This window comes from Diabrotica undecimpunctata, chromosome 3 (assembly GCF_040954645.1).
Source record: "Diabrotica undecimpunctata isolate CICGRU chromosome 3, icDiaUnde3, whole genome shotgun sequence".
Lineage (NCBI taxonomy): Eukaryota > Metazoa > Arthropoda > Insecta > Coleoptera > Chrysomelidae > Diabrotica > Diabrotica undecimpunctata.
This window is the reverse complement of record NC_092805.1, coordinates 5,014,952-5,042,856: the sequence shown is the minus strand read 5'-3', so window position 1 is coordinate 5,042,856 and position 27,905 is coordinate 5,014,952. Positions and strand designations below refer to the sequence as shown.

The 27,905-nt window shown below is 33.8% G+C and overlaps 1 protein-coding gene across 1 annotated transcript in view; it reads left to right on the top strand.

Annotated features, from left to right (window-relative positions):
* The first annotated feature begins 1,720 nt into the window (after positions 1–1,720).
* The window catches only part of LOC140436383 (protein gooseberry-like), a 95,821-nt gene continuing 69,636 nt past the window's right edge, over positions 1,721–27,905 (top strand). The window contains exon 1 of the mRNA XM_072525138.1: positions 1,721–1,958. Within this exon, the coding sequence (XP_072381239.1) occupies positions 1,895–1,958 (64 nt within the window). The 5' untranslated portion in view covers positions 1,721–1,894. The remainder of the gene's footprint in view (positions 1,959–27,905) is intronic.

Here is a 27,905-nt window from a genome sequence, read left to right as displayed (position 1 = left end):
TTCATGCTTTTTCTACGGAAAACATAATATAAAAATTTGCTAAGACATGTATTTACCCATTTAATAGAAATGTATTTTCAAATGATGATTTTTTTACCATGTTTTGTTACGGATAGACCTAATCCATGCTAATCAACCGATGAAATTGCTGATGCACGATCTTTATTGATAATAAGAGAAAGTAATGATCTTGACCTATCATCAACTTCAAGAGATGTTCCATATGTATCTCCACAACAAATAAGACCATATCCTAAGGCTGGTCCTCGGATAAAATCAAAGCAAGGAGGACTCAAAAAAGGTAAAACTACAATTATCATATACACTTCCGAGGCTCATAATAGGCTCATTCATGGAGGAGAAAGAAGTAGCTGAAGGAAAACATCAAAAGTAACAAACAAACGCATTCAAAGCTTATGGCAAGAATCAAATTCTGATGAATCATTTTCAAATATATCTTTACACGACTCAAGCGAGACGACCCTCCTTTTAACACATTTAAAGAAGTCAAAGATACAAATAGAATATCAAAAAGAAAGAAATGTAGAACAAACGACAAGCGGTAAAGAGGGCTTCCTTCTTAATGCATTTGAGAAAGCAAAAAATACATAGAAGGAAACAAATAAAAATCAGACAAAATTCGCCAATAGAAAAGATGAAGAATATGTGACATGCAGGTCGTCAATAGGTCTTTAAACTATTGACTTCTGCTCATAAACTTTGTTCTTCTGTCTTTTCCTCCCCACACATCGCACAAATTACAGCCCTTAGACCACAGTGTCTACGGACCACTAAAATCTTATCTGAATAATTGTATGATGGATACTTGGATCAAGAATAATCCCGGTCAAACTGTCACTATTTATGACTTACCTGGACTTATCGCTGAAGCACTACCCGAAGCTACTTCTCCAGCTAATATACTGAGTGGTTTTAAAGTAACTGGCATATTCCCACTCACAAGCCATATGATCCTACGCTTGTTGAATCTGCAGCAAGAGAACCTGTGCTATCACTGCTTTCCACCTCTAAAGAACTACTTCAATCTATGTATATCCGATGGAACTGGCGAGAACGGAATAGCGTCTGAGATGGTTGCAACAACATCTAGAAAAACCGACAAGTTAAATACTTCTAAGGAGTTATTGGAAAGTCTTCGCGCCTTTTCAAAAGCTCCTACGACTACTAAGAACAATACCATAAATAGAAGAAAGAAAAAAATCAGCTATATTAACAGAAACACCAGAGAATATCGCACTTGAAGAAGAGATAGCTAAAGGTGAAAAAAAGGTGAAAAGTATGCACAAATATCACACAAAAGATGTGTTATATTAAAATTGAGTCCAACGAATTAAATTATTTAGTCGACCATATCGTTCGGAAAATCTGAGAAGTCAAAAATATTTTAAAACAAATAATAATTATTTACAAAATCCTCTTTTAAAAAAAAATACATATTCATTTAATAGAAGTCACCTTCTAAAGAGAATTAAGCCAAAAAACTTGTGGATTAAATCATTATCAACAATTACAAACTCAACATATTGTAACATCTATAACCCATAATCTACCATTATCCCTATAATCAAACTTTCAACTTTTTCATGTTTTGTGCTAGAACACGCCCCAGACAAGGCGGAGCTACAACGCGAGGCGGAGCCAACGACTTCAGCCACTGGCTCAAGTCACAGAATTTTGAATTAGTTCTCAAGTTCTTTCCCGAGTGTTAAGGTTTGATGCCTGTTCGAGGTGAAGACCACTATTCAAGTATATACGATTGAGTTAGAAGTTTCATAGATTTGCTTTTACGGACTTTCCGGTTCAAATAAATTGTCAAAGACTTTTCGGTTGTGCCGTGATTTTTATGAAGTGACACAAAGACGCTGTTAGCGCAATGACTGTTACCGGAAATTTTGGAATTATGCACAGGCCATGTTTTTCAGGGTATCCATTTCAAGGTAAGATTATCTATTAAACATATGGTCTATTGAATCAAACGATTTATTTCTAAGACATTATAATTAACGTAAAATATTTATTCTTCTTTTTCGCTACATACAGTGTAGATACAGGGACAAATCTTTGCTTGTTTTGTTTTAACAAGGATATTATGACTATTTTCTTTCTTTCTACATCTCTCTTATCTTTCGTTTATAGCGTATACACGTAGTTAATGATGTAGTCTTCATTTCTTATTAGATATCTGCGTGTGCAGCTTGCACTCTTCTTAAAACTCTGCTGTCTGTATACCTTTCTCCTGTTTTTTATCATTTATCCAACATTCACCACTATACATAAGTAAAGATACGGTACTTACTTTCATAAAATTTAATTTTTGTATCGTTTCTTTGTTTTATAAAATAGTTTTTGTATTTATTGTACCGCGTATGTATTAGAATTTATTTATTTTATTGTGTATATCATTGTTGTATTTATAATTTGCGCCGCATTCTAAGTACCTACTGAAAATGTAATATGTACTTGCTCTGCTATCGATTAATTTCGACCGGATAGAGCTACACCGAGTAGAAGAGACTTCGCCTCTACTGAATGGTATGAAGCATTATTGCAAACAACTACTGAGTTAGGGGGTAAAATTGGAATTAGTTTGTCCTTTAGCCATTTGCGGTAATTCGTGGCATTCATTTCTAAGTGGTTTTTCTACCAGACTTAAATATTCTAAGTGCTTTTGGAATAAACTCCATTTTACCACCAACATTGCTACCAGCTAACCGCTATCAGCATTAATCGTACCAGTCCAAGTTTTCGATAAAATATGTCCACTGTGTAGTTATGTCTCATCCAGGTAAACCATGGGCCTATTTTTTTTTTCTATAATGTTTGACCAGTATTATTAGATATTTATTATCCGGTATTATCCTCAAACGTAAATGCATCTTTCAAAGGACTGTTTGTAGAGACGTTTCTGATATTTTAATATCCAAATCTTTTTCAATTTTCAACACAAACAACAATTTTATGTCCTATGGAAATCGTGTATTATGCGCCAAATAGGGAAATGTGTACCAAATGACATAGTTTTTTTTGTATCATAACTTTTTAATTCACAGCACATCCATAACTTACATCAATCATCTTTGGTCCTTAAATTATCGAAACTAATAAACATTTCTAGAAAGAAAAATAAAAAATATTTAACTGACATCAATCATAATCCATTTGGTCTATAAGCTTTGGACAAAATAACATATTGGTAATGGGAAAAATGACATACATATAATAGCTACAAAATTATTGGCATAATTCGCAAATAAGTTCTTGGAACATCAGCGTCTTCTCTGGCCTTAGATCTTGAATAAAGGTCGTTACAGTAAATTCAAGCACAGTCATCTTCATCGTCATAAGAAATATTAGGAAAATCTTCTTCGCCATCTTCTTCTTGCAGTACCGTCTCCTATCGGAGGTTGGCTACCATCACAGCAATCTTTACTTTGTTGGCTGCAACTCTGAACAACTGTATTGAACTGCACCCATACCACTCCCTTAAATTTCGCAACCAGGAAATCCTCCTAAGTCCCACATTTCTCTTTCCCGAGATTTTTCCTTGGGTTATGAGTCTAAGCAGAGAGTACTTTTCTCCTCTCATTATGTGGCCCAGATATTCAAGTTTTTTCGTTTGTATGGTTTTTATGACTTCGCATTCCTTCCCCAACTTCAGCAGAACATCTTGATTTGTTACTCTTTCTGTCCATGGTATTTTCCACATTCTCCTGTAGCACCACATCTCGAATGCCTCAATGTTTTTGATGTTTATTTTTTTCAGTGTCCAGGCTTCCATGCCGTACAGCAGAACGGAGAAAAACTTCGCCATCATTTTCTTCAAATAATTTTCTGGTGCCTTTGCTTTTTTTATTTGTTTTATGAGCTTTGGGTTCAGTTTAGATTTTATTTCCAACATATTAGAAGTAGGTATAAGCCGACACTACCGAGCTCTGTCTAATTTTTGGGTTACGTTTTCCTTGCCCACTAATAAAACATCTTTTCGGATCAGAACACGCTAGAAAAAGTAAGAACAGAAGGCGTTGAACGTTCATGGGTAGCAGCAACAGTTAAAACAACTGCCAGACCGGAGTTTCTTGTTGGAACCTGAGATGAATTTTCAGCTTGTAGTTCGATGGATGCTGATATTGCGACTGCATTATGTTCTTCAAATATCGTATCATGGGACCATGGCTAAACGTGAGGGAACGCAACAGCCACAGCGACCTGATACGTATTTATCACAGGAATTGAATAATCTGCATGTTGTGAAAATTGTGTCAAATCTTCTTCAAACTTGACAGAGTTGCTGTTGTAGGCTGAGGAGGCTGTTCATTGGAGTTGTCTCCCAGCGATATGTTTGCCGTTTCAGCGATCTCGTATATATAATCCGGAAATATATCTGCTTTCAGCCAACACGTCCAGGATGTGCCTTTAGCCATTTAGCAATTTCTTGGTTATGGTAGGTCTCTTAAAAAAGGAGACGTTAAGAGGTTGCATGTGCTTATGATGAGTGCTATTTGAAGGCAGGCAAATAGGTAACATGAATACGGTTTTCTTTTGCATATTCTGTACTCCAAAGACATCCCAGATATCACAACAGAGGAAATAAAAAGAAAAATATAGTCTAATTGATGATGATGAAGATACCATAAATGTTTTTAAATCTCAAATCTATTAAATTATCTATTTTTAATAAATACATAATGCCTTTATTTCCATTAGGCTTACACCCAATCACGGAAAATATACAAACAAATATAAATAGGAACTGAATATAAGATATTTTATAATAAAAAAAATCAAATCCTTAAACACGCATTAGCAACACTTAAAACTAACAAAAAAGAATGTAAGATGTTACAAAAAACTATTGTACTCGTAACATTTGATTGTCGTTTGAATAGAATCGAAATAGATATCGTAATTAGAATGGATTTCATTTAGTAAGTTGTACCTACATCCTTAGGTCTACCTACCTACTGGCCTACCGACGGAAACAAGGTACCAGATCTGGAAGATTTTAATGTCACCATGGCCATAACATCAAGCCACTTGAAGACTTGTTATTATGACCTGTCATCAGACTACTTTTCTGTTTTCGTAGAAATGCGTTTAAAAATTATTCACAGAAAATCACCTTCTACGTTAACCAACAAATCACCAAATTGGGAATAATTCATGATTACATTTCCATCACGACAAGTATACCAGACTTTGATCAATGACGGCTGGAGTCCCACAAAACAGTGTCCTCGATCCAATGCTGTACAACTTACGCAGACGACACAGTAGTAACCTCTTCAACTTGGTTAAAAATGGAACATTTACAAATCGCAAGTGACACTGTCTCTAGTATTATTAATCGGTCGTCCTCTTCCACAGAAAGATGATATAAAATACTTGGATATGTATTTGAATCGTAGGCTTATATTAAGGAAACACATCCTTACCAAGCGCAAACATCTGGGCTTAAACTCAGCAGACTATACTGATTAATGAGACGCAAAGATGGACGCATGTAACTAATGCTTCATAATGATCGTACAAGACCCCAAATTGCAACTGTTAAGGAATAAGTCATGACACTCAGCTAGCGATATGGACAGAGGCTAATAGATCATCCTAATAATATGTTTAAAACTTAATGATATTACCAGTCGGATGAAAGCTTAAGTGAAAGACCTCAGCCGATCTTCTAACTATATACTAGCTGCAGAAACCCGATAGAATTTAGAAGCAACAGTCCAACCAAATCTAAAAACATATGTGATGCTGTTATAGTACCAAGAATATAGGTATAGCATATTGTTAATGGACAATTTCCTTCAAGCCGCTTCTTAAATATTTTACAGATAATTTATGTACTTATTATAATTATATTACACATTGTAAATCCATTGGGAAGTTAATTCTTGTAATTCTAGTAAAATTTATAAAAAGTTTCATATATTTTGTACTCTATAGGGTAGCAAAAATCTAAACATAGAGCCTATTTTTCAAGCAAGTAAATTCACCCTTCGGTTACGCTTAATTTTTGAACTATTGTGCAGAGCGTGTGAATGTCTGACTCATCCAATTCTACGATACATTGAGTTGCTGTTTGATACGAAGTTTATCGTTTATTTATATGATCTTTTCAGATTCGCTTTTATATTAGTTATTAGAATTACATCGTCGGCATATCTTAGATAGTTTAGGTACATATTATCTCATTACTCCAAAGAGGACCAAAAGTCAATATGGCTCAGATAAGAAACAGTATTAAGTGTATACAGTATAAAGTGTATTTATTCAAGAAGAAAGTGTTTTACAAAAGAGAGTTAAATCAATATCTTGACACGTATCGAAAATTTGCTTATGAAATCCGAGATAAGAAAATGATAATTGAAAAAACGCTTAAATTACAAGTACTTGCAAAATAAGGCAGATGAAAATAAAGAAATATACTGAAAAATTAGGAACGGAAAAAAGGAATTCAAGACAAGTGTATCAGCAATCATTGGAGAAGTTTATTAGTCAAACCGAGCCCCCAGACACTACTATACTAATCACTAACCGGCAGTAATGCATTGGTTAATGATTGGTGTAGTAGTGCCTGGGGGCTCGGAAGACTGAGACCTTGGAAGCCCCGAAGAAGACATCAAAAGGGATGTCGAAAATTCGGCGCACTGATAATCGATAACAGTTTTTTCTGATCACAGTGTTAACGGTTAACAGTGTTCTCATAAAGACTTGGTCCAGAGTTAATGAACGTGGTCGAATTTATTATCGAATCCTATTTTCAACAGACTATCCCGTAATTATTAACGTAATAATAAATGCCAAGCTTTTAGAATAATAATTTATTCAGTTTTTGTTAAATTCCGACTTCAGATCAGTAAAATGAAAGTATATATATATACATATATATACATATATATATATATATATATATATATATATATATATATATATATATATATATATATATATATATATATATATATGCAATATATGCTATTAATCTGCTTATTTAGTTGATTAATTGTAAGATTTCATCGTACATTTAAAAAATACGTTTTACAGGCGTAAAAAATCTTTACCTTTAGTGGTTGTCTACAAATTTTATAATGTCCATTCATTTTTAAGTACTACTTTTTTGCTTGCTGGTTTTCTGGTGTTTCTTTTGTGAATTAACAGTACTATTTATGTCTCCGCTAACCTTTTTATTGCTTTTCTATGACTGTGTCGTTAAAGTGCAGTTACCTATTTTTTATACGAATAGGTACGAGTACTATTTCTCACTACAACCCGGAAAGTTGTACTACGAGTTTCACACACGATGTAGAATCTATCTAGATCGAATACGGATTTTTGTTATAGAGAAAATTGTCAATATTTATTTTATTTTTAATTCTTCATAGCCATTGAAGATTATACCTAATTTGTTTAGATGTTATTTGTAAGATTTTTTTACAATTTTTCCACGCACTTCTTTATCGCATCGTTTCATTAACTTCTGTTTCATTATGGATGCTAATCATATGCAGATCTTAGTATAATTTGAGAAATCATTTTTTTATGCTCAAAAAACACAAATCGTTAACTTCACAAAAAGCATTACAAGGCCTAAAACCACCGGTGCTGGGAGGAACAGAAATTCCACTTGCCAAAGAAATATAATACCTAGGGGTATAATTCTTCTACTTCTACTAAGATGTAGAAGAATATGCAGTAAGAATTGACTTAAGAGTTGCGGTAAGAATCAACCCCAAAATGACCCTATGCTTATCTTCTTCTTCAGGTTCCTTCTCCTATCGGAGGTTGGAAATCATCATCGCTATTTTAACTTTATTGGCAGCGTTTCTGAATAATTCTAATGAGCTGCAACCGAACCACTCTCTCAAATTTCTTAGCCAGGATATTTTTCGTCGTCGTGGGTTTCTCTTCCCTTGTATCTTCCCTTGCATAATTAATCTAAGTAATACGTACTTCTCGCCCCTCATTATATGACCCAGATATTGAATCTTTCTAATTTTAACAGTTTTTATGACTTCACATTCTTTCTTCATTCTTTGTAACACCTCTATATTAGTTACTTTTTTAGTCCACGATATTCTGTAGATTCTCCTGTAGCACCACATCTCAAAGGAGTTTAATTTTTTGATTTCAGACTATTTTATTGGCCATGCTTCCATGCCGTATAGTACAGTAGAAAAAACGTAACAACGTAGCATTCTTGTGCGGATCTCTGGATTAAGGTTACGGTTGCAGAGTAAGTTCTTCAATTTTATAAACGTGTTTCTTGCCATTTCTATTCTAAATCTGATTTCTTTTGTTTGATCTCCATCTTCGGTTAGCCACGTTCCTAAATATTTATATGCTGTTACTCTTTCGATCGTTGTATTATTGATGATCAGTTTATCTACATTTTGTGGTTTTTTTGAGAATATCATTGATTTCGTTTTCTTGAGATTCATTTGCAGTCCGTACCTTTAACATGCATTGTATACATGTATTATGTACTGTAGATCTTTCATGTCACTTGCAAATATGACCGCACCGTCCGCATATCTAATATTATTAATGCTATTTTCGTTGACCAAAATATCTTCCACAATATCCAATAAAGCTTCTTGAGATATCACTTCACTGTAGACGTTGAATAAGAGTGGTGAAAGTATGCACCCTTGTCGAACTCCTCTAAGTATACTTACTTCCTCTGTTAGTTCTCCTTCGACTCTTATGCTTATACACAAAGGTTATTACAGCAATGATAACCTATGGGTCTGTGACGTGGTGAACAAAGACGCAGAAAGTGGAAATAATAATAAACAAAGGTTAGTATGCCTGTGTATTACAGGGCCCATTAAAAATCTTCTACAGCGACGTTGGAAGTCCTGCTAAATCTACCACTTCATACCTTTATACAGGGCAAAGGCAGATTTGTGATGCACAGATTAGTATATAGACAACACATAAGCCAGGTGTATTGTGCTGACAATAAAAAGCTAATCTAGGAGCTAGAAACAAATATTGAAATGGGGCAACCCATCGATGCAACAGCTCCAAGATATAGCTTTGACAATAATTTCAAAATTAATATTCCAGGCAGAGAAGACTACAAGGAAGATGTAACCATACAAGTGATAGCTACCTAGTACACTGATGGGTCAAAAACATCGAAGGATATTGGAGCCGGTACACTAGGAGCAAAGTAAGGGATACATAAGTCTATCTAAGAATGTCACAATGTTCACTGCGGAAATAACAGCAATCCGTCGTTGCGAGGAAGAAATAGAAAGGCAAAAAAGAACGTACCGTTCAATTGAAATTTTCACAGATAGCCAAGTAGCGCTTAAGGCATTAAATTCTGTAGAGGTCAATTCTAAGCTAATATGGAATTGTGTGGGTGCCGTAAATAAACTAGGAGAAATGTAATGTAGCAATGAAAAGAAGATGAAATCAATGCCATTCGTTTAACTCGAACCCTTCTGAGGCATCGCAAAGGACAGAAACAAGAAGGATTATAAGAAAGTGTGTAGCTCACGTATCCCTGGAATGGTGAAAGAATTCACCAGAACAAAGACAGGAGAAACAGTTTATTGCAGATAGTTCTAGCAAAACTTAATAAGCAAAAACAGGAAAACAGTCAAAGCCAGAATAAACCATATGAACGTGGAAGATTACGTATAATATATATATAATAAATAAAAAGCTGAAAATCTAACTAAAAGCTACATTGCCAATATACAAACTTTGAAATTTCAAAAGCGTCTCAAAAATTTTAAAAAAGTCAGTTACTATTATTTACACTCTAATGTGAACGGAAAGTAGGGTACTGTGTTGTTAATAATTAATAACGATGCTATAGATATTAGACAAACAAAAAATATTCACGTTCCGTGCGGATGGCACACCTGTCACATGATACCAATGGGCGGACGGCGTGCATGTATGCCATTGATTATACACATTTTTAAGAAGTGTTTTTTTGTCGATAGTTCACTTACACTTCACTTACAATTACATTGGTTCGCGAATATATAAACAACTGAAATATCATACAAACAAATTAAAATAATGACTTTGCTGGGTAATATTTTAAGAAATATATTTTGAAGTATATAAGATTTTGTATATAATTATCTTACAGATATAAACCTAAATAATATATGAACTTTGATCAGATAAAAGGCATATATCGAGCACAGTTTAATTTAATCTTGCCCAAGTACTTTCGATCCCTAGATCATCTTCAAGGGCATTTCGTCAATTGCGGCCTATCCGACAAGAACAAAATGTCATAAACGAAATGACGAATTAACATTGACGATTGACGCATTGACGAAATGCCCCTGAAGATGATCTAGGGATCGAAAGTACTTGGGCAAGATTAAATTAAACTGTGCTCGATATATGCCTTTTATCTGATCAAACTTCATTTATTCGAGCATTCAACCTTATATTTAAATAATATATGCCAGAAAAGAGTCCACTTATGATTAGAACAGGTTGAAACCACTTATGATCTTCGAGTCGACAAGGGTGGAGTAAATATTTTTAAAATCGTCATTAAAAACCTTTGAAAGAAACGATGTTCGTTGTAAATTGCAATTATTCGAATATATTATAAAAAAAATTAGTGAAAATTTGAAAGCATGTCCATCGCGGCCTAAAATTTCTAAATTATGTAAAATATCTTCAAAAAAATCTAAAAGTTTTAGTGAAGAAGAACTATTTCACATCTTGCTCAAAAGTGATAGTGAGATAGATGAGTTGAACTGAGCGATGTTTCTTACAAACCTAGTAGATACTGCTCCCGAAATAAAAATATAAAATAAAAAAGAGTTCTGTTATATACCATTACCTTATGTGGCAGGAAAAACCAGGGTTGTGTGTTGGAAAATGTTTTGCAAATTTTCATAAGACCTAAAACTATTTTACTTATAATATATTAGCTTTTTTGTTTGTATACGAGTATAACAACATATTTAAAATCTTCTTCCTGCGCCTTACATGTGCGCCATCCGTTCCTGGTGCAAGTACCTTTATCTTACCGGACGTGTACGAACTCATCACTATATAGCCCCCCATAAAATTATTAGACCCTCGGAGATATAGTAAACTGATCACCGGCATCCTTTGGAGATTGGTAAACTCATCACCGCAGATAGGTAAATTCATCACCGGGATTTTTGCCTGGTTTCTAATGCGAAAGGTTGCCTCTTACCTGTTATACTTCTCGTTTATGTGATAATTTAATAAATTCAGAAATTATTTTAAGCAAGTTGCTTTAAAATTTAACTGAGATATTAATATTTCTCACGGTGTGGCCTATTAGACGTATCTGCCAATCTAAATGGTTTTGAGATCTAAAAATTTAGTTGCATAGGATTTCGATAGTGAACTTTAAAACGAAAATATTTGTCAAAATGTGCTATTTTTGTTTATATCGGAGGTAGTCCCCAACTTCGTTATTTGATTTTCATTGCATTTTTATATTTCTTATTGAATTTTCGAGATAATTTGTTAAGCATACATTCGGTCTAAATCTTACCGTTTTGGCGTTATTTGACTATCTTAAAAATAATAGACGATTTTAGACAGTTAGTAGATATAAAATATCTAAAACATAGGAAAAGCTGAAAACTTGAGTGTGCTATTAGTGCATAGAAGTCGAAGTAAAATTTAACCTTTGACACGTGCAAAGCTTTACATTGTATGGTATCATTGAAGGAAATTTTTAAATTTAAAGTAATTAGCAATGCATTTATTGTGACAGAATGCATCAAAATGCTTAAGTACAGTTTGCTGTACTTTATCTTTAAATAACTTGTACAAAGATCCCACAACTTCTTCTTCTTCACGTGCCATCTCCGCGACGGAGGTTGGCAATCATCATGGCTATTCTGATCTTATCCCACAACTACAGTGCTTTTAAAAGCAATTTTTTTACTTTATTTTTTGGTTAGTTTTCGCCACTATTTGTAGGAGTCAGATGAGTTGTTTAATTCATTTTATAAACATCATGACAACTAACATGAATTAGTGTAAGATACAAAATAATTTTTATTCTGTAATTTGTACTAATTTTGTTTATTGTAGAACCCTGATGATGCAAATAAAGATTTGTGAAAGCTTGGTAGATTAAAAAGAGTACTTCTTTGTCCTATCTTCGGCTACACACCCAAATAGTCGTGGTTTGTAGTCTAACTGATCAGCGTAGACTACGAGCATTTATCGCTTTTTTAGTATATATATATATATATATATATATATATATATATATATATATATATATATATATATATATATATATATATATATATATATAAGGAGTCCAATTAAGACGGTACCATACGGAAAAAATTTTTATTTTTAGTTTTATGAAAAAAAATTTAATCTCTAGTCCTGAATGATCTAGAACTTCAAACATCAGAATCAGATATTAGTCTTCTTCAGTCATTTAGGCGGTTCGGTAAACAACATGAATTTTATTAAGACTTGAGAATATCCACAATTCATTTTTTTGTTTTGACAAACCGCGTATACAACTAAAAAAACTTTAATATCTGATCATTGTATTCTAGGTTTTAGATCATTCTAAACTTATATATATATATATATATATATATATATATATATATTTATATAACAATGTGATTTTAACAATTTAATCAGAAATCTCAAATTGTAATAAATATCAGAAAAGGTAATTTACAGCAACAAAGTAATATTATGCCTTACCTACAAGAAACATCTTCTACAGTTAACTTAAAGAACTTAATTACGCTAATTTTTTTCTGTTTGATCAGGATGATTCGCGTAAACCAGTGCGAAACAACTAAACAAAAACGGTATAAAATTTCTACTCACCAGTTGTATGACATTTAGCCTTACACCCGTTCGTCGCACAAGTCCACAAAAGGCAATTTGATTTTTTTAGAGTCTTTCGCAATTGAAATTTGAAATTATTCATAACCATCATTTTTTGTCCGCGTTCGCTCAGAACGTAATCAATTAGCAGTTCACCATCCATGTTGAAGAAACAAGGGCAAGTAAAGAGAAAATTTTCTTTTCGCATGATTTTAGGTAGCTATTAATAGAATTTTGTGGAATCATAAAATAAAAACCAATAAATTGCAGTTGCATTTAAGACATCTGGATTTCGATTATTCTGTGAGATTACCAGAAACTAGCCGTTTGCAAGGATTTTATGGTCTATACCTGATCCGGGGTGCAGGTACGCCAGTGATCAGTTTACCGATCTCTTAGGGTCTATTTTGAAAACCCTACTTTTATGGCGGTGATGAGTTTGTACTATGTACGAGGGTATTTATGGTAATTGGTGATGAGTTTACGTGTACCCATCTTACCTGGTATACCTGGTGGCATACATGTGAGCCATGCAAAAAAGTTTCAGTTCAGAGTATAAGTCTCAGGTTCGGACATCCACATGCAACGTGTTAATAAGTTAATAAGTTACTTAGATGACTGAAGTAAATAAAAAAATCGCAGAATTGAAAGAATAATTTATATAAAAGAAAAATAACTTATGTCGTTTCAACACAAAGTTTAAAGCGATAACAAAAACAGAAAACCAGTAAGGAAATGTACTTCCGGAGAACAGGAATAACAATATAGAAATAGCTGGCAGTCTCCAAACAAAGCAATTGACACAATTAATTGATCAAGAAAGATCTCTTTTGAAATCATTTTTTTAAGACATGATATGGTCCTTATTAAAAACAGAACTGCTCATGTTATAATGTAGGTGTTCTATGCAATATTCAACTTTAAATTTAGTTTTACGTGACTAATTATCCTGGTGGTACTGGTATGTTATTTTCAGGTACAAACGATGAAACGACATCGTCGCTCTAGTTCCGTCATTGTCCACGTATCCAGCCGACAAGTGTCAACTCTCGTATGGACTAGCCCCGATCCACCCCCGATATTGAAAAAACTCAATACATAACATTGAAAAATAAATCACCGCCGAGATAAACTGTGCCGCCTGACCTGACAAAGACCTCCCAGAGTCTTTGGCATGTCACTGCGGTGTCCTTTACTTTGATCTTACGACCCCGACAAGGCAGGCGGCTTCGGAAAGGTGTTGTTATAATTGTAGACATAGATTTAGTGTTACATTAAGGCCATTAATAAGGATTTTTAAATTCATTGGTTTCTACTGAATATTTAAAAAATCGCAAATATATTGTAAAATCATTCAAACTAAGCGACAGAGACTGAAGATACATTTTTATTGAATTTGTTAAAAGCTTTGGTCAGAAATATATTTAATTCTGTTTAATATAATATTTACTTAGTTTTTCTAGTCCAACTGTCAATATAATTTTTCCTTTTTCCTTATTTTTTCGATATAAAGTCTTCTTCTTCAGATGCAAATCCACTAATGGATGTTAGCGATCACATTTTCCATTAATTCTCTATTTCTTGCAATATGTATCAGAGATTATATGTCGTTAATCCCTGTCCATTGCCTTATGTTTCGGAGCCAGGACATTTTCTTGCGTCCCATTCCTCTCTTGCCTTCAATTTTACCCTCGATTATAAGTTGGAGGAACTGGTATTTTTCATTTCGCATGATGTGACCTAGATACGCCGTTTTCCTTTTCTTGATGGTTTCGAAAAGTTGGCGTTCTTGGTTTATTCTTTTAAGGACATCTATATTTGTGATTTTCGCTGTACATGGTATTTTTAGGATACGGCGATAGAGCCACATTTCGAAAGCTTCTAATCTGTTTATATCCCTCGTTTTGAGTGTCCAGCCCTCTACGCCATATAGCAGCACTGACCACACGTACCACTTAGTAAACCTTAGTCTCAGTTGAAGATCGAATTCTGAACAAGTCAGTACCTTCTTGAATTTTACGAAAGCTTGTCGAGCTTGCTCAATGCGACATTTTACTTCCCTGTCCGATGCCCAGTCTTCAAAAAGCCACGATCCCAGGTATTTAAATTTACTCACTCTTTCAATGGACTTAGTATTCAGTGTTATGGTGGAGTTTTCAAGTGCATCCAAGTTTCTGGAGATGATCATAAATTTGGTTTTTTTGGTATTAATCTCTAATCCCATTCGCTTACTGTATTCTCCGATTATAGTGACAAGTTGTTGAAGATCGACTATGTTGTCACAAATTAAGACACCATCATCAGCATATCGTATGTTGTTGATCAATACTCCATTCACTTTGATTTCCATCTTTGCATCCTCCAAAGACTCTTGAAATAGGGCTTCCGAATAAATGTTAAATAAAAGAGGGGAAAGCACACATTCCTGTCGAATGCCCCTTCTTATATGTATGGGTTTGGATATAGAATTGTCTGTTTTTAACTGTGCCGTTTGATGCCAGTACAAGTTTTCAATGCATCTTATGTCTTTTTGGTCTATATCAACTTTCTTGAGGATCTGCATTAACTTGTGGTGTTGGACACGATCAAACGCTTTTTGGTAATCTAAAAAGCATAGGAACACATCCTTCTTCTAATCGTAACAATTTTGGACCAGCACCTGTGTTGCTACTATTGCTTCTCGTGTTCCTAAACCTTGCCTAAACCCGAACTGGGAGTCACTGATGTCCCATTCACATTTTTTGTATAATCTTTGATGTAGTATTTTTAAGAATATCTTTAAAGTGTGACTCATCAGGCTAATGAGTCTGTGATCCTCACATCTTTTTGTATTGACTTTCTTGGGCAGGGGAATTAAGGTAGAGCGTAACCACTGTTGAGAATAGCAGCCAGTTTCATAAATTAAGTTAAATATTTTGTGTAGTGCTGAAATTCCCCTTTCATCCAGTAATTTGAGTATTTCTGACGGGATTTCATTTGGTCCAGGTGCCTTATTGTTTTTTGAATTTAATATTACCTTTTCTATCTCCTCTTTGGTGATTGAAGGGCCAGTCAGCTAGTCGTCTGTATAAACTTCACTCATGGGTCTTTCGTCATGGAAGAGCTCCTGGATATAATTTTCCCATATATCAATTTTCTCCATTTCACCCAGCACTATCTGGTTATCCTGATTAACTATGGTAGTTGGTCTTCGTTTTCTGTATATTCCAGCAGTCTCCTTAAGCTTTTTATGTAAATTACGGTCGTCGTGCTGTCTTTGTAAATGTTTTAGATCGATACATTGTTGCTTAAGCCATTCATTTTTTGCTATTCTTATTTTTGCTTTTATTTGCCTGTTAATGTTTTCATACATATTGCTGCCATATAAAGTCTAAGATACCTTTTTTGTCCGACTTTTCACTTCTATTTGAAACTATGGAAAAAGAGAGTACCCAATATTGATTAAAAGATTTACTTAGCATGAATGACTTTTTCTCATATATGTATAGAACCACCGGTCAGGTACTCGATATATGCTGATGATATTATATATACTGCCAAGGCAGAGTCACAGCTATCACCAGCACTTTGCTACAAAATGCAATAAACAAAATAGACACTTGGTCTACGCGTGCTGGATTTATGTTTTCAGCTTCTTAATCCAAAGTAATTCACTTTACCAAAAAGCATAGACCTAATCTACCTTCTATAACTCTAAACGGACTTCGTTTACAAACAGTTGACACTTCTTGGTATCACCTTTGATAAAAAGCTTATCTGGAGACAGCATATTCAAAAACTTAAAGGAAGCTAAACTATGGCATATAGTAGCTCTTTACTAAAGTCTCTAAACACGATTCAAAATACATCTATACGACTGTGTCTTGGTGTTTTCAAATCAAGCTCCGCTAAAAGTGTTTTTTTACATCTTTAGAGCCACCACTCCATCTAAGAAGGCAGCAACTTATTCTTTCATACTTTGTAAGAATATCAGCAAACCCAAGTAACCCGGTAATAAATATAATCAATCCCATAGAACCTCCCACAGCAAACGCATCCAATCACTCACTCACATTACCACAAATATTATCTCCTTTATTAGATTCCATCAACCTTTCCAATACTACATCTATTTATACCCCCAAGACAGCTCCATGAATACTGATTTATGCAGATTCAATAAAACAGAAACCACAAATTCAATCCTTAGAAAATCCTTCTAAAACATCCTCAATTTAACACAATTTGATGAAAATTTGTACACCAATGCGTCCAAGAATGAAGACTGTTGGGGCTGCACTGTGTCCACATTGACGACGACAATAATCTCTGTGCGACTACTTAGAAGTTGTAGTATTTACACCGCAGAATTATATGAAATACTCCAAGCATTAAAGACTTCTATCCATCCTGCTTCAAATGAAAGCAAAACAATTGCCATTTGTACTGATTCTCTTTCCTCGATTTATTCCATAAGATGCATATTTTCCAAAAATCTACCTACTAGTCCTGGAAATACACACCATCTGTAACCAATTATATTCTGCTAACATAAAAGTCATAATGATCTGGACTCCATCTCATATTTGTATATTGGGAAACGAAAAAGCAGACCAGGCCTCTAAAGCAGCATGTTCTTCTGACTCAGCCTTTAAAGAGGTCAGAACTCATATGGATCTTAAGATATTGATAAAACATAAAATCCTCAGCTTATGGGGAGACCTGTGGAATAAAACAAACACTAAGCTGCACGACGTTCAGCCCAACTTATCTCGCGTCAATATGTCCTCTATGAAAAGGAAAGAAAAATCAGTTATTCGCCGACTACGAATAGGGCATACATGTCTCACACATGGATACCTTATGGCATCAGAAAACCCTCCAGTATGCCACAACTGTGATACTCCCCTTTCCATCAAATACGTGATAATGGACTGCTGCCAGTATGATTCTTCTAGAAACAAGCATAACCTGAAAGGAAATCTAGAAGACATTCTTAGTGTTTTAAACCATTTTGACAGTGTTCTCAAATTTTTATAAGAACTTTTCCACAAAAAAAAATTGTTCCACCCTGGTTATATGACTGGCCCTGTATATTTGAAAACATTTTTAAAATATGGTCCTATCTATGTTTGAACTTTTACCTAAATAATTTTTTTCGTATCTCTTAACACTCTCTCGAAACACCCTGTATAAATAAAAAAGATAAACATCAACTAAAACAAATACTTAATTACAAATCAAAACTAAGACAAAACATAGGCCGCCACCTTAAAAAGAAGCGATGTTTGATGAAATAAAGAAGAAGATTCTTCCCGTGAAGAAAATTCAAATTCTAACCTGAAAGAAATATTTTTTCTTTTCACAACAATTTCGAACAACCTTACATTCTTGTAAAACACTTTATACGTCTTTAAAGTGTCACAACAGAATGCAAGGTGTCAATCAAAGAAACTAAACCATTTACTTGTATTATGTATATTTATACTAGTGCAGAGCCGGTTTTTGCCTTTTTTGTAAGATCACAATGGAAGAAGAAATATGAATGTGCATTTCTTTATTATTTTCCATTCTTTGTGTTAATAGATTTTCACTATTTCATTAATTATTTCACATATATCACATTACAAAAAGTGTCATTTTATACCTAAACATTTTAAGATTCATAATTTTGGATTTGTTTACTTTTTCTTATTTTCTAGCAACTATAACAACTAAACAACTATATAATGGGACAAGCAAATCCGCTTGAACTGGCAAAAAAAGACGACATTCTTCAATTTTTTTACACCTATCCTGCAAAACTAAATTCATTTTGTGAACATGACAGTGAGTAAATAAAGCTTGCGGTGCAATAGTTCTAACTTTTGCCTGGAGACCATTCAATTTACCAGACATCACGGCAGCGCCGACATAAGTATGCCTACCAATTTATTTTTGATATCAAAAAATTTTAATCTGTCCTTTAAAACACCAAAAATATATTTTGCCTTATGGCTTTTATTCATGTCTGTAAAACCTAAAAACCTCTTATAAATATTACCAAGTAACGCGTAACGAAAAACAATTATTAATTGTGAATGACATGATATATCAGTAATTTCATCTACTTCTAGCGAAAAGTAAATGGTTTCCTGAATCTCAGATTCAATAACGTTATTCAAGATGTAACTAATTGATTCTATTTATTAATTCTGTATTGTTTTAGTTACGCCGCTAAATGTATTCGAATCTGAAAGTAAATTAGAAAATTCCAAATCGTATTTCTTAAAATTTTTTATTAGTTCCCTATAATTACCTCAATTTAACGAATGTTCCGATTCATCGTGTCCCATATACGATAATTCCTGAGAACTTAAGAAAATTCCGATATCAATTAAACGACGTAAAACTGCGTGACTATTTTTTACAATTTCGTTATGTTTAATAGCATTTTCACGTTGGGCATTATCTAATGAAACATAGATATTTGGTTTTCCAAATAAATCTAATTTAATTTGGCTGTATGTATGATTTTTCAAAATATCATGTTTCTGTAAAGCTGTAAATAATTCGTTTAAATTATTGTAATCAGATTCCCACCAAAGGTTTTAACAAATAAAATAAATACAATGCCAACAGAAAAGTTTGTTTTTTATTTCACTCCCGGTAAGCCATGAGTCCATGAATACTTACTGTACCAATTATGCTGTACCCCGCACTAATATTTATAAGCGGGGACATTTTAGGCAAAGGACGTCCCTTATTTTTAATATCAATTTGTTCTTCGTATGGAACAGATTATAGATGAAAACCCATTTTGCAAAATATAATTTACAATGTCAGATTTATTAGTACTTACAGTTTCTCCCATTGCTTGAATTTTTTAGGTTAATTTACCTGAATTTGTTTACGCTTTAATTTTAAAAAAGAAAAAACTTCAAATATATTAAAGAACCCTTTAACTATTTACGGCAGCGATAACTTATCACAGTATTACTTTGAAAAATTAAAATAAATCAATACAAAACGAATCGATTGATACGATACCAGAAAAGCCAGTCAGTGCACTCACTATCACTTCACTACTTAAGTACTTATCGATCCCGAAATAACATTACATCCAGTACTCGCAAGGTACGTGAAACTTTGCGGCCAATCCAAAAAAAGCATCGGGAGATTCAAATTTGCCGTACTTTCCATTTAAATGCGTACGGAGAGAAATGTATGTTTGGTTGCTTATCGACTAGCTTGAGATCTGCTTGCCGAAACGTGTATTTATAAGAATTCTCACAATTGAATGGATGACTCGGATCTCTGATTATTAATTTGAAAAGTGTCTTGAACCATGAATAAAATTTAGTCTGTATTATCTCACAGATATTTTTTTATTTCACAGAAATATTATCTGCAATAATTAATTATTAAAATTAAATTATTAAATTTATAATATCTATAAATGTGTGGGTCGGCACTGCCGATCCTGACCGGCCGCCACTGTACTGTCCCATTATTTAGTTGTCACTATTTTTCACATATTTTGATGGTCCTTATGACATTAATAGGTTAGGAGGGGTTATATAAAATGATATTATTAACATTTTTTGATTATATCATCATCATCATCATCTTGGTGCTACAGCCCTTAGAGGGCCTCGACCTTCTCAAGCTTTCTACGCCATTCTATTCTGTCCCTCGCTTGCATTTTCCAGTTGCCGACTCCGATCTTCTCGGCATCTTGTGTTACCCCGTCCATCTACCTCAGCTTTGGTCTACCCCGTCTTCTCATTCCCACGGGTTGCGCTGTTAGAATCTTTTTTATCATGTTTGACTCAGGGGCCCGGGCTACATGTCCTGCCCACTGCAAGCGGTTTCGCTTAATTATAGTGGTAATATCTTTACCACCAAACGAATGCTTGTAGATATTCTGCAGTTCAAAGTTATATCTACGCCTCCATATTCCGTTCTCACAGACCGCTCCGAATATCTTGCGTAGCACCTTTCTTTCAAAAATGGATAGAGCGGATTCATCTGTTTTCGTTAGCGTCCATGCCTCTGATCCATATGTGAGAACGGGGACTATCAGTGTTCTATACAGCCTTATACGAGTTTTTTGTGACAGACGTTTGTTAGCCAAGTACATTGATAGACCATGATAACACCTGTTTGCAATTATTATTCGCCTTTTTATTTCCTCAGATGTGTTATTATTGGGGTTAACCGATGTCCCTATATATATGAACTCTTTAACTGCTTGGAAGTTTTGGTCATTGATGTTTAAATTTGTGTCAACATTTCCAGCTCTTATGTTTGTGTTAGTCGCCATGAATTTGGTTTTATTTTGATTTATCTGTAACCTCATTCGTTCTGCTGCTGCTACTAGCTCGGTTAGGATTTCCGCAGTTCTCGCCGTTGTTTTTTGATTATATATTATTTAAAATATTGCTTATTTAGCATTATTATCATAACTATCAAAAAAATAATAAATTAACGGTCTAATATCTCTAATTTGTTGTAAGTTGTCCCATTATATAGATGTTACGGCTCATATAATAATATATCATGTTCCTCGTTATCTTACTGTATATTAGCTCATATTAATTGAAGTTTTTTAATATTCTTTTCTTGGATTTTTAGTTTCTTCAAGGCATTATTAAAATGGAGAGTGTAGTGAGTTTAAACTATCTTCCTGCTTAAGGATTCTCCAAACTTGTCCTCGTGTTCCATGTGTCCAATATTATCTTTTTATCATTCTTATCTAAAATTGATATAGTTTCTTCCTCTTCTCATCCTATAATACGATGTATAATAATATACTCCATAATTTCTTCTAGTGTTTTCTAACAGCACTTTGAGCAAAATCCATTACGCAAATTTATTCAGTTACGAGACCAATATCTACCTGCTGAAAAGCTTGTACCGGTTCTGGCCACACTCTAGGGACTTACGTGTAGCTACCGGTCACCTGTACATTGACCGATAGGACTACAGGGAAGTATATAATTCCCAATACGTCAAGTGACATATGAATAACATTTTCACAGTTGAAGTGGTATGTTTATTTGTCAAAGAGCTTCACTGACAAATGATAAATTAACCTTCATGATACGTTTCCGTTTTGGAACTGTATCATTGAATGTTATGGAAATGTAAAAATTTAAAGAATGTCTTAAGGTCTACCTGTATAACAAGGTGCTATTGTACATTTTTAGCTAGATGCATTGTCCTTTTGCCATCAAAGTTAAATTATGGTTTTGTTTGATTTCTATGCTTTTAATTTTTGGAAATGTTCAATTGTATTTCTTCTATTTTTGGAGGATTACTAATTTTAAGTGGATATTCACATTTATTATCTATTAATCTCTCACAAACTGTGTGTTATGTGGTGGAAGTAGCTCAGTGGCTGTGGTATTGAGTTGCTAAAACGGCTTCCAAAAAACATGTATTTAGCAGGTTATACTTTTTATCTTTATTTTGTTGTAGAACTGCTAACAAACTAAACGGCTATATTTAGCTGCATCAGATGACTCACAATATTCGGCTTCATCCCGGAATATTTTGTGATCTTATATTGTGCGCTCATCGCACATAATTTCACGGTCTCGACTGACACGTGCCAAGCTCACAACTGAACCTTAACTCTGAGTTGTAGATAAGTCGGGGATTGTCTGAATAAAAAATGGATTTAGATTCACAATAAAGTTACAATACCATTCTAGTTACATCATGGATTTTTGATTAAAATTGGCAAATATTTTTTGAAGTTCTGTCCACCATAAATATATGAGAGAGAGTAATTGATAGACGGGTACATGAAGAAAGTGAAATATCCGATAATCAGTTTGGATTTATACAAGGCAGATCAACAACACATGCAATTTTAATTATAAAGCAGCTGATGAAAATATACAGGAATAAAGAAAAAAACGTTCGTATGGTATTCATTGGTATTGAGAAAACATATGATATAGTTACTTAATCCGGAAAGGTGTCCGCCAAGGCTGCATACTCTCTCCGATGCTTTTTAATTTATATGTTGAAAATATATTTGCGGAAGCATTAGAAGACGCGGAATTAGGCATTAAGGTGAACGGCATACCAATTAGCAACCTACGCTATGCGGACGACACAGTAATTATAACTGATAAATTGGAAGATCAGCAGTTATTACTTGATAGGGTGAATAGCATAGGTAAAAAATATGTCCTCCAAATCAACATTTTGAAAACGAAATATATGGTCATTAGCAGAAACCCTCCAGAAAACCCGATAATATGCATAAGTGACGATCGAATAAAACGCGTGAAAACTTTTAAATACCTTGGCACCACAATCAATGACCAATCGGATCCACAACAAGAGATAAAAATCCGAATACAAATGGCAAGACAAGCTTTTGTGAAATTCAGACCGCTTCTATGTAATCAAAACCTACATTTCGAAATACGCTACAGAATGGTCAAGTGCTACATATGGTCCATCTTGCTTTATGGCATGGAAACGTGGACTTTAAAAAAAACATCTATCAACAAACTTGAAGCATTTGAAATGTGGTCATTAAGAAGTATGATGCGCATACCTTGGGTGGATAGAGTTCGAAACGATGACGTCCTTAAGAGAGCCGGCGTGGAAAGAGAACTCTTTAAATTAATTAAAAAACGCAAGATTGGTTACCTTGGGCACATATTGAGAGGAGCAAAATATGAAATACCACAGTTAATCCTACAAGGGAAGATCGAAGGTAGGAGAGGAGCCGGCCGCAAACAATTATCCTGGTTAAGAGATATTAAAGAATGGACAGGAATACACAATAAAGGCGAGCTGTGTCACGCCGCCAAGAACAGAATTCTAGTAATGTGATAGTCGCCTACGCACTTTGGTGTATGGCATGTTAAGAAGAAGAAGAAGTTACTTAAGAGATTATTATGTGGTGAAGAGAATATGAATCGTAGAAAATTAATCAAAAAGTGAAATATGCTTTCCATCGCTTTAACAATCGTTCAAACGTCCGAATGCTTTGCGATTACCCCATTATAATTTATTATAATTAATAACTGTCTTGCTAGAATCACGGGATTTATTCTTGTTGAAAATTTATAGCACTCCTTATGAATGTAGTCAAACTAAAATTCGTATAGCAGAAGATGATGTAATATATTACAAGAAAGCTGTAAAACTGAGAAAAAAAATAGCAAATACAATGTGCATACACTCATAAATTTCCATTTGTTTCGCCATGCGATTTTGGCATTGCTTATTTCTTAAAATATACAAGCGGAAAAGTACGAGGATCAGTCGATTGCTATGTTGTATTATACGTAGAGCGATATATATTGTTTCCTGCAATGTTGTAAATTTCATCGTATTAATGAAGAAGTTTCGAGATGAGCAAAAAAACATCTATCAAACTGAAATGTGACAAATTCATGGAATGTTAACAAAGAAAAATTCTGAACACAAATGACACCATAATAATACAAAAACTGTACTGGAATCAAGGTGTCTTTGCTAGAACAGAGCCTGGTGATACTGAAGTCATGGATATTTAAAGACGGGTTAGACAAGGTTGTGTTTTATTTCATCGGTTATGTTTAATCTATATTCAGAGAAAATCTTTACAAAGGACTTAAATGACGTATAGAGAGGTATAAAAATTAATAGAAAAATCATCATCAACATCCGATATGAAGAAGATACTGTACTAATCTCTGACAACGAACAAAATCGGTGAATTTTGATAGACAGAATTGTGTAAGAAGAAGAAGAAACATATGATATCAGATTTAATAAAAAGAAAACCAATTTATTGATCATTTTTAAAAATATCCCTTCCGTAAGTGTATACATCAAATGGTATTACATTGAGCAGATTCAGATACCTTGGCTGTCTAACCAATAATACACTAGATCCGGATAAAGACCTTAAAACACTTTGAGATGTGCGTATTTCCGCATGCCGAATATTCCATGGAGGAGACCACGTCGGAGCAAAAAAAATTGTAAAGCAAATGGGCATCGATCAAGATTAAGATTAGGAATAGCACAAAGCGAAAAGTAGGTTACCTTGGATACGTCCTTGAGGTACGAGCGACATAATTTCCTACAGCTTATAATCTGCAAAAGGGGCATCTGCATCAGGAGTTCTGCAAAAGGTTATCTAATATATAATTCACAATAATGTTCTATTAATTTCTCTTTGAAATTGAGGAATATTGTCTTTTTTTCTTTTCCTTTTTATGGCTTTGATTGAGCAGGTTTCTTGTTAATCTAGATTATGATCTACAGGAAACAAATCTTTATTTTCTATGGTGATTTCTATGCATTTTGGAAATCATAGAAAGAAATAAATCTCTTCTTTTACTTGGGCCATTTCATCATTTGTTTGATATATTTTCAATTCTTAAAGCTACTATATTTGCATTTTTTCAGAAGCAAAAAATATTAATGTTGAAAATAACTCTTTGATATAAACGTAAACGTGTATTGGTATAACAGCTTCTCCCCTAAGAATATGTGTTGATTAGTATTTTCTCTATATAGATTAGAACATTAATGTTGCTTGGTTTGACTTTTTAGTGATTTTTTATCCACCAATGTTAATGTGGTGACAAATTTTATTATATCTTAATTACACTACTTACCTCTTTGTTACAAAGTTTTATTAAAAGTTCGATTTGTTCACTCGCTCTATCATTTGACTACCAAACCTATTCAAAGCCTTTACAAAAATCTCAAAATTTTAAAGATCTCGTAGTAAAATTCAATTAAAAAGTGTCTTTGAGGACCATATCAATAACATTTTCTCTGCTGTTTAAAGAAGATTGAGATTTGTAATTGGGATTTACATTAACAAACGTAAAATAACATAAAAACTTCGAATTTTCGGAGCCAGGATGTTCTTCTTCGCCTTGGGCTCTTCTTCCGGCGATCTTGCCTTGTATGTGAGGCGTATGAGGTTATATCTCTCTGGATGTCTCATTACATGGCCGAAATACTGTAACTTTCAAATTTTTATTGTTTTTGTTATTTCTGTGCTCCTTTTCATTCGTTGTAAAACTATTTTATTTGTTATTCGATCAATTATCCGCAATATTCGTCGGTAAATCCACATCTCAAAGGCCTCAAGTTTTTTATTAGTATTGCTTTAATAGTCCAGCTCTCCATGCCATACAGCAATGTGGAGAATATCTCTTACATTAAGGTTTAACGTAATATCTCTATTAATCAGAGTTTTGTTAACTTATAGAAAGCAGCTCTGACTTTTTAAATTCCAATTCTTATTATATATATTCAGGGAATCTACAGTATTCACTGCCTTCCCTCGCTCAACCGTTTCCATATCTCTCTCTCTCTGTTGTTCCGTTCTTCCTCGTTTAGGCCTCTCTTACTCATGGCGTCGTCTACTTCGTTCCTCCAGGATTTTCGGGGTCGTCCTCTTTTCCTCCTTCCTATGGGGCTCCATTCGGTTATTCTCTTTATCCATCTGCTGTCGTTAGTTCATCTTACATGTCCATACCACTTTAGTCTTTTTTGTTCTATATATGTTAATATGTCTGTTTCTATTGATGTTCTTTGCTTTATTTCGTCATTACTTCTCCTATCCATTCTTGTTACTCTACAGCATCTCCGCAGGCATTCCATCTCTGTTGCTGTTATCTTATTGCTGTTTTTCTTGTTTATGATCCTATTTTCAGCCCCATATGTCATAATACTTCGCACTAATGTTTTATAAATCTGTGTTTTTGTCTTCATATTTAAGTGTCTATCCCACCATACTGAGTTAAGTTGTCGGATTGCTGTTATTGTTTGTCCTAATCTTTGTGTAATTTCTTCCTCTGTTGTTGCCTTTTTCGTGATTATAAACCCCAAGTATTTGAATTTATCCTTTCCTTTGATTGTTACGTTGTCATCAATCTGTAGATCTTCTATGTCTTCTTTACTTGTAGATAGGTACTCTGTTTTCGCGAAGTTAATATCTAGACCAGCCTTGGTATATTCTTCTTGTAGTTTCTTCATCATGTAGCTGAGGTCGTCTTGGTCTTGTGCAATCACTACTTGATCGTCTGTAAAGCTTAACGTATATAGGTATTCGTTCCGTACCGCCACTCCCATGCCTTCACATTTTCTTTTCCATGTAGCCAAGGCTTTCTCTAAGTATATTTTGAATAGGGTTGGAGATGTGGAACAACCCTGCAGGAGCTCTTTTGTTGTGATGAAGTCTCCTATGGTTCTTGTTCCCATTTTAATGGACACTTTATTTTCTTTATACAGAGCTTTTGTAGCTTCTATGAGTATCGTCTGTATTTCTAACTTGTACATTGTCGCCCATAGTTCTGGCCTTGGTACAGGGTCTTCGAATTTTTATTTCTTTGCTTATATCCCAGTTATCGCTAACATTAGTGCCCAAATAGGTGATGTTGTGGATTCTTTCTAACTCTATTCCATACGCTTTGATGTTCCTAACAATCTGCCAATATAAAAACATTAGGTATGCATATATTGGCTGACAATCTCGGAAGATTTTCAAGTAATGGCTATGATAACTATGTTTCCACAAGTTACAGAGGAATAACTATCTAGTATAATAGTATAACTATCTAGGATTTAGTATAATACTAGTGACATAATCTAACAGATATGACCTGAATTGAACGATCAAAAGACTATAATAAAAAATAAAATTTTCTTTGTATAAAAAAAATTTCGCCTTATGTTTAATCCATATATTTATCGGAGAATCCTGGTATATTATCAACATATGTCAAATGTTGGTTAACATTTAAAGAAGTTATATTTTAGCACCTGTTACCATAGCATAAAACTACTGATTTGATATTTATGACATGTGTGAAATAAATTAAAATTAAAAATCATCGCTTTTCACAATACCCAAGCCATTGTCACAGGCGTGGTTTTAAATTGAGTGTTAATTTTTAATTAAATTTTGTTTTATTGTATACCATTTTTAATTACTACTACTTTTAATGTCTACTTAATTAAATTTCGTTAACTATGTTAACGAAAAACGTTAATCTTTGTATTAAAACTAAAAAAAATGTTTTAAAGTGAGATCTTTTTACCATCCC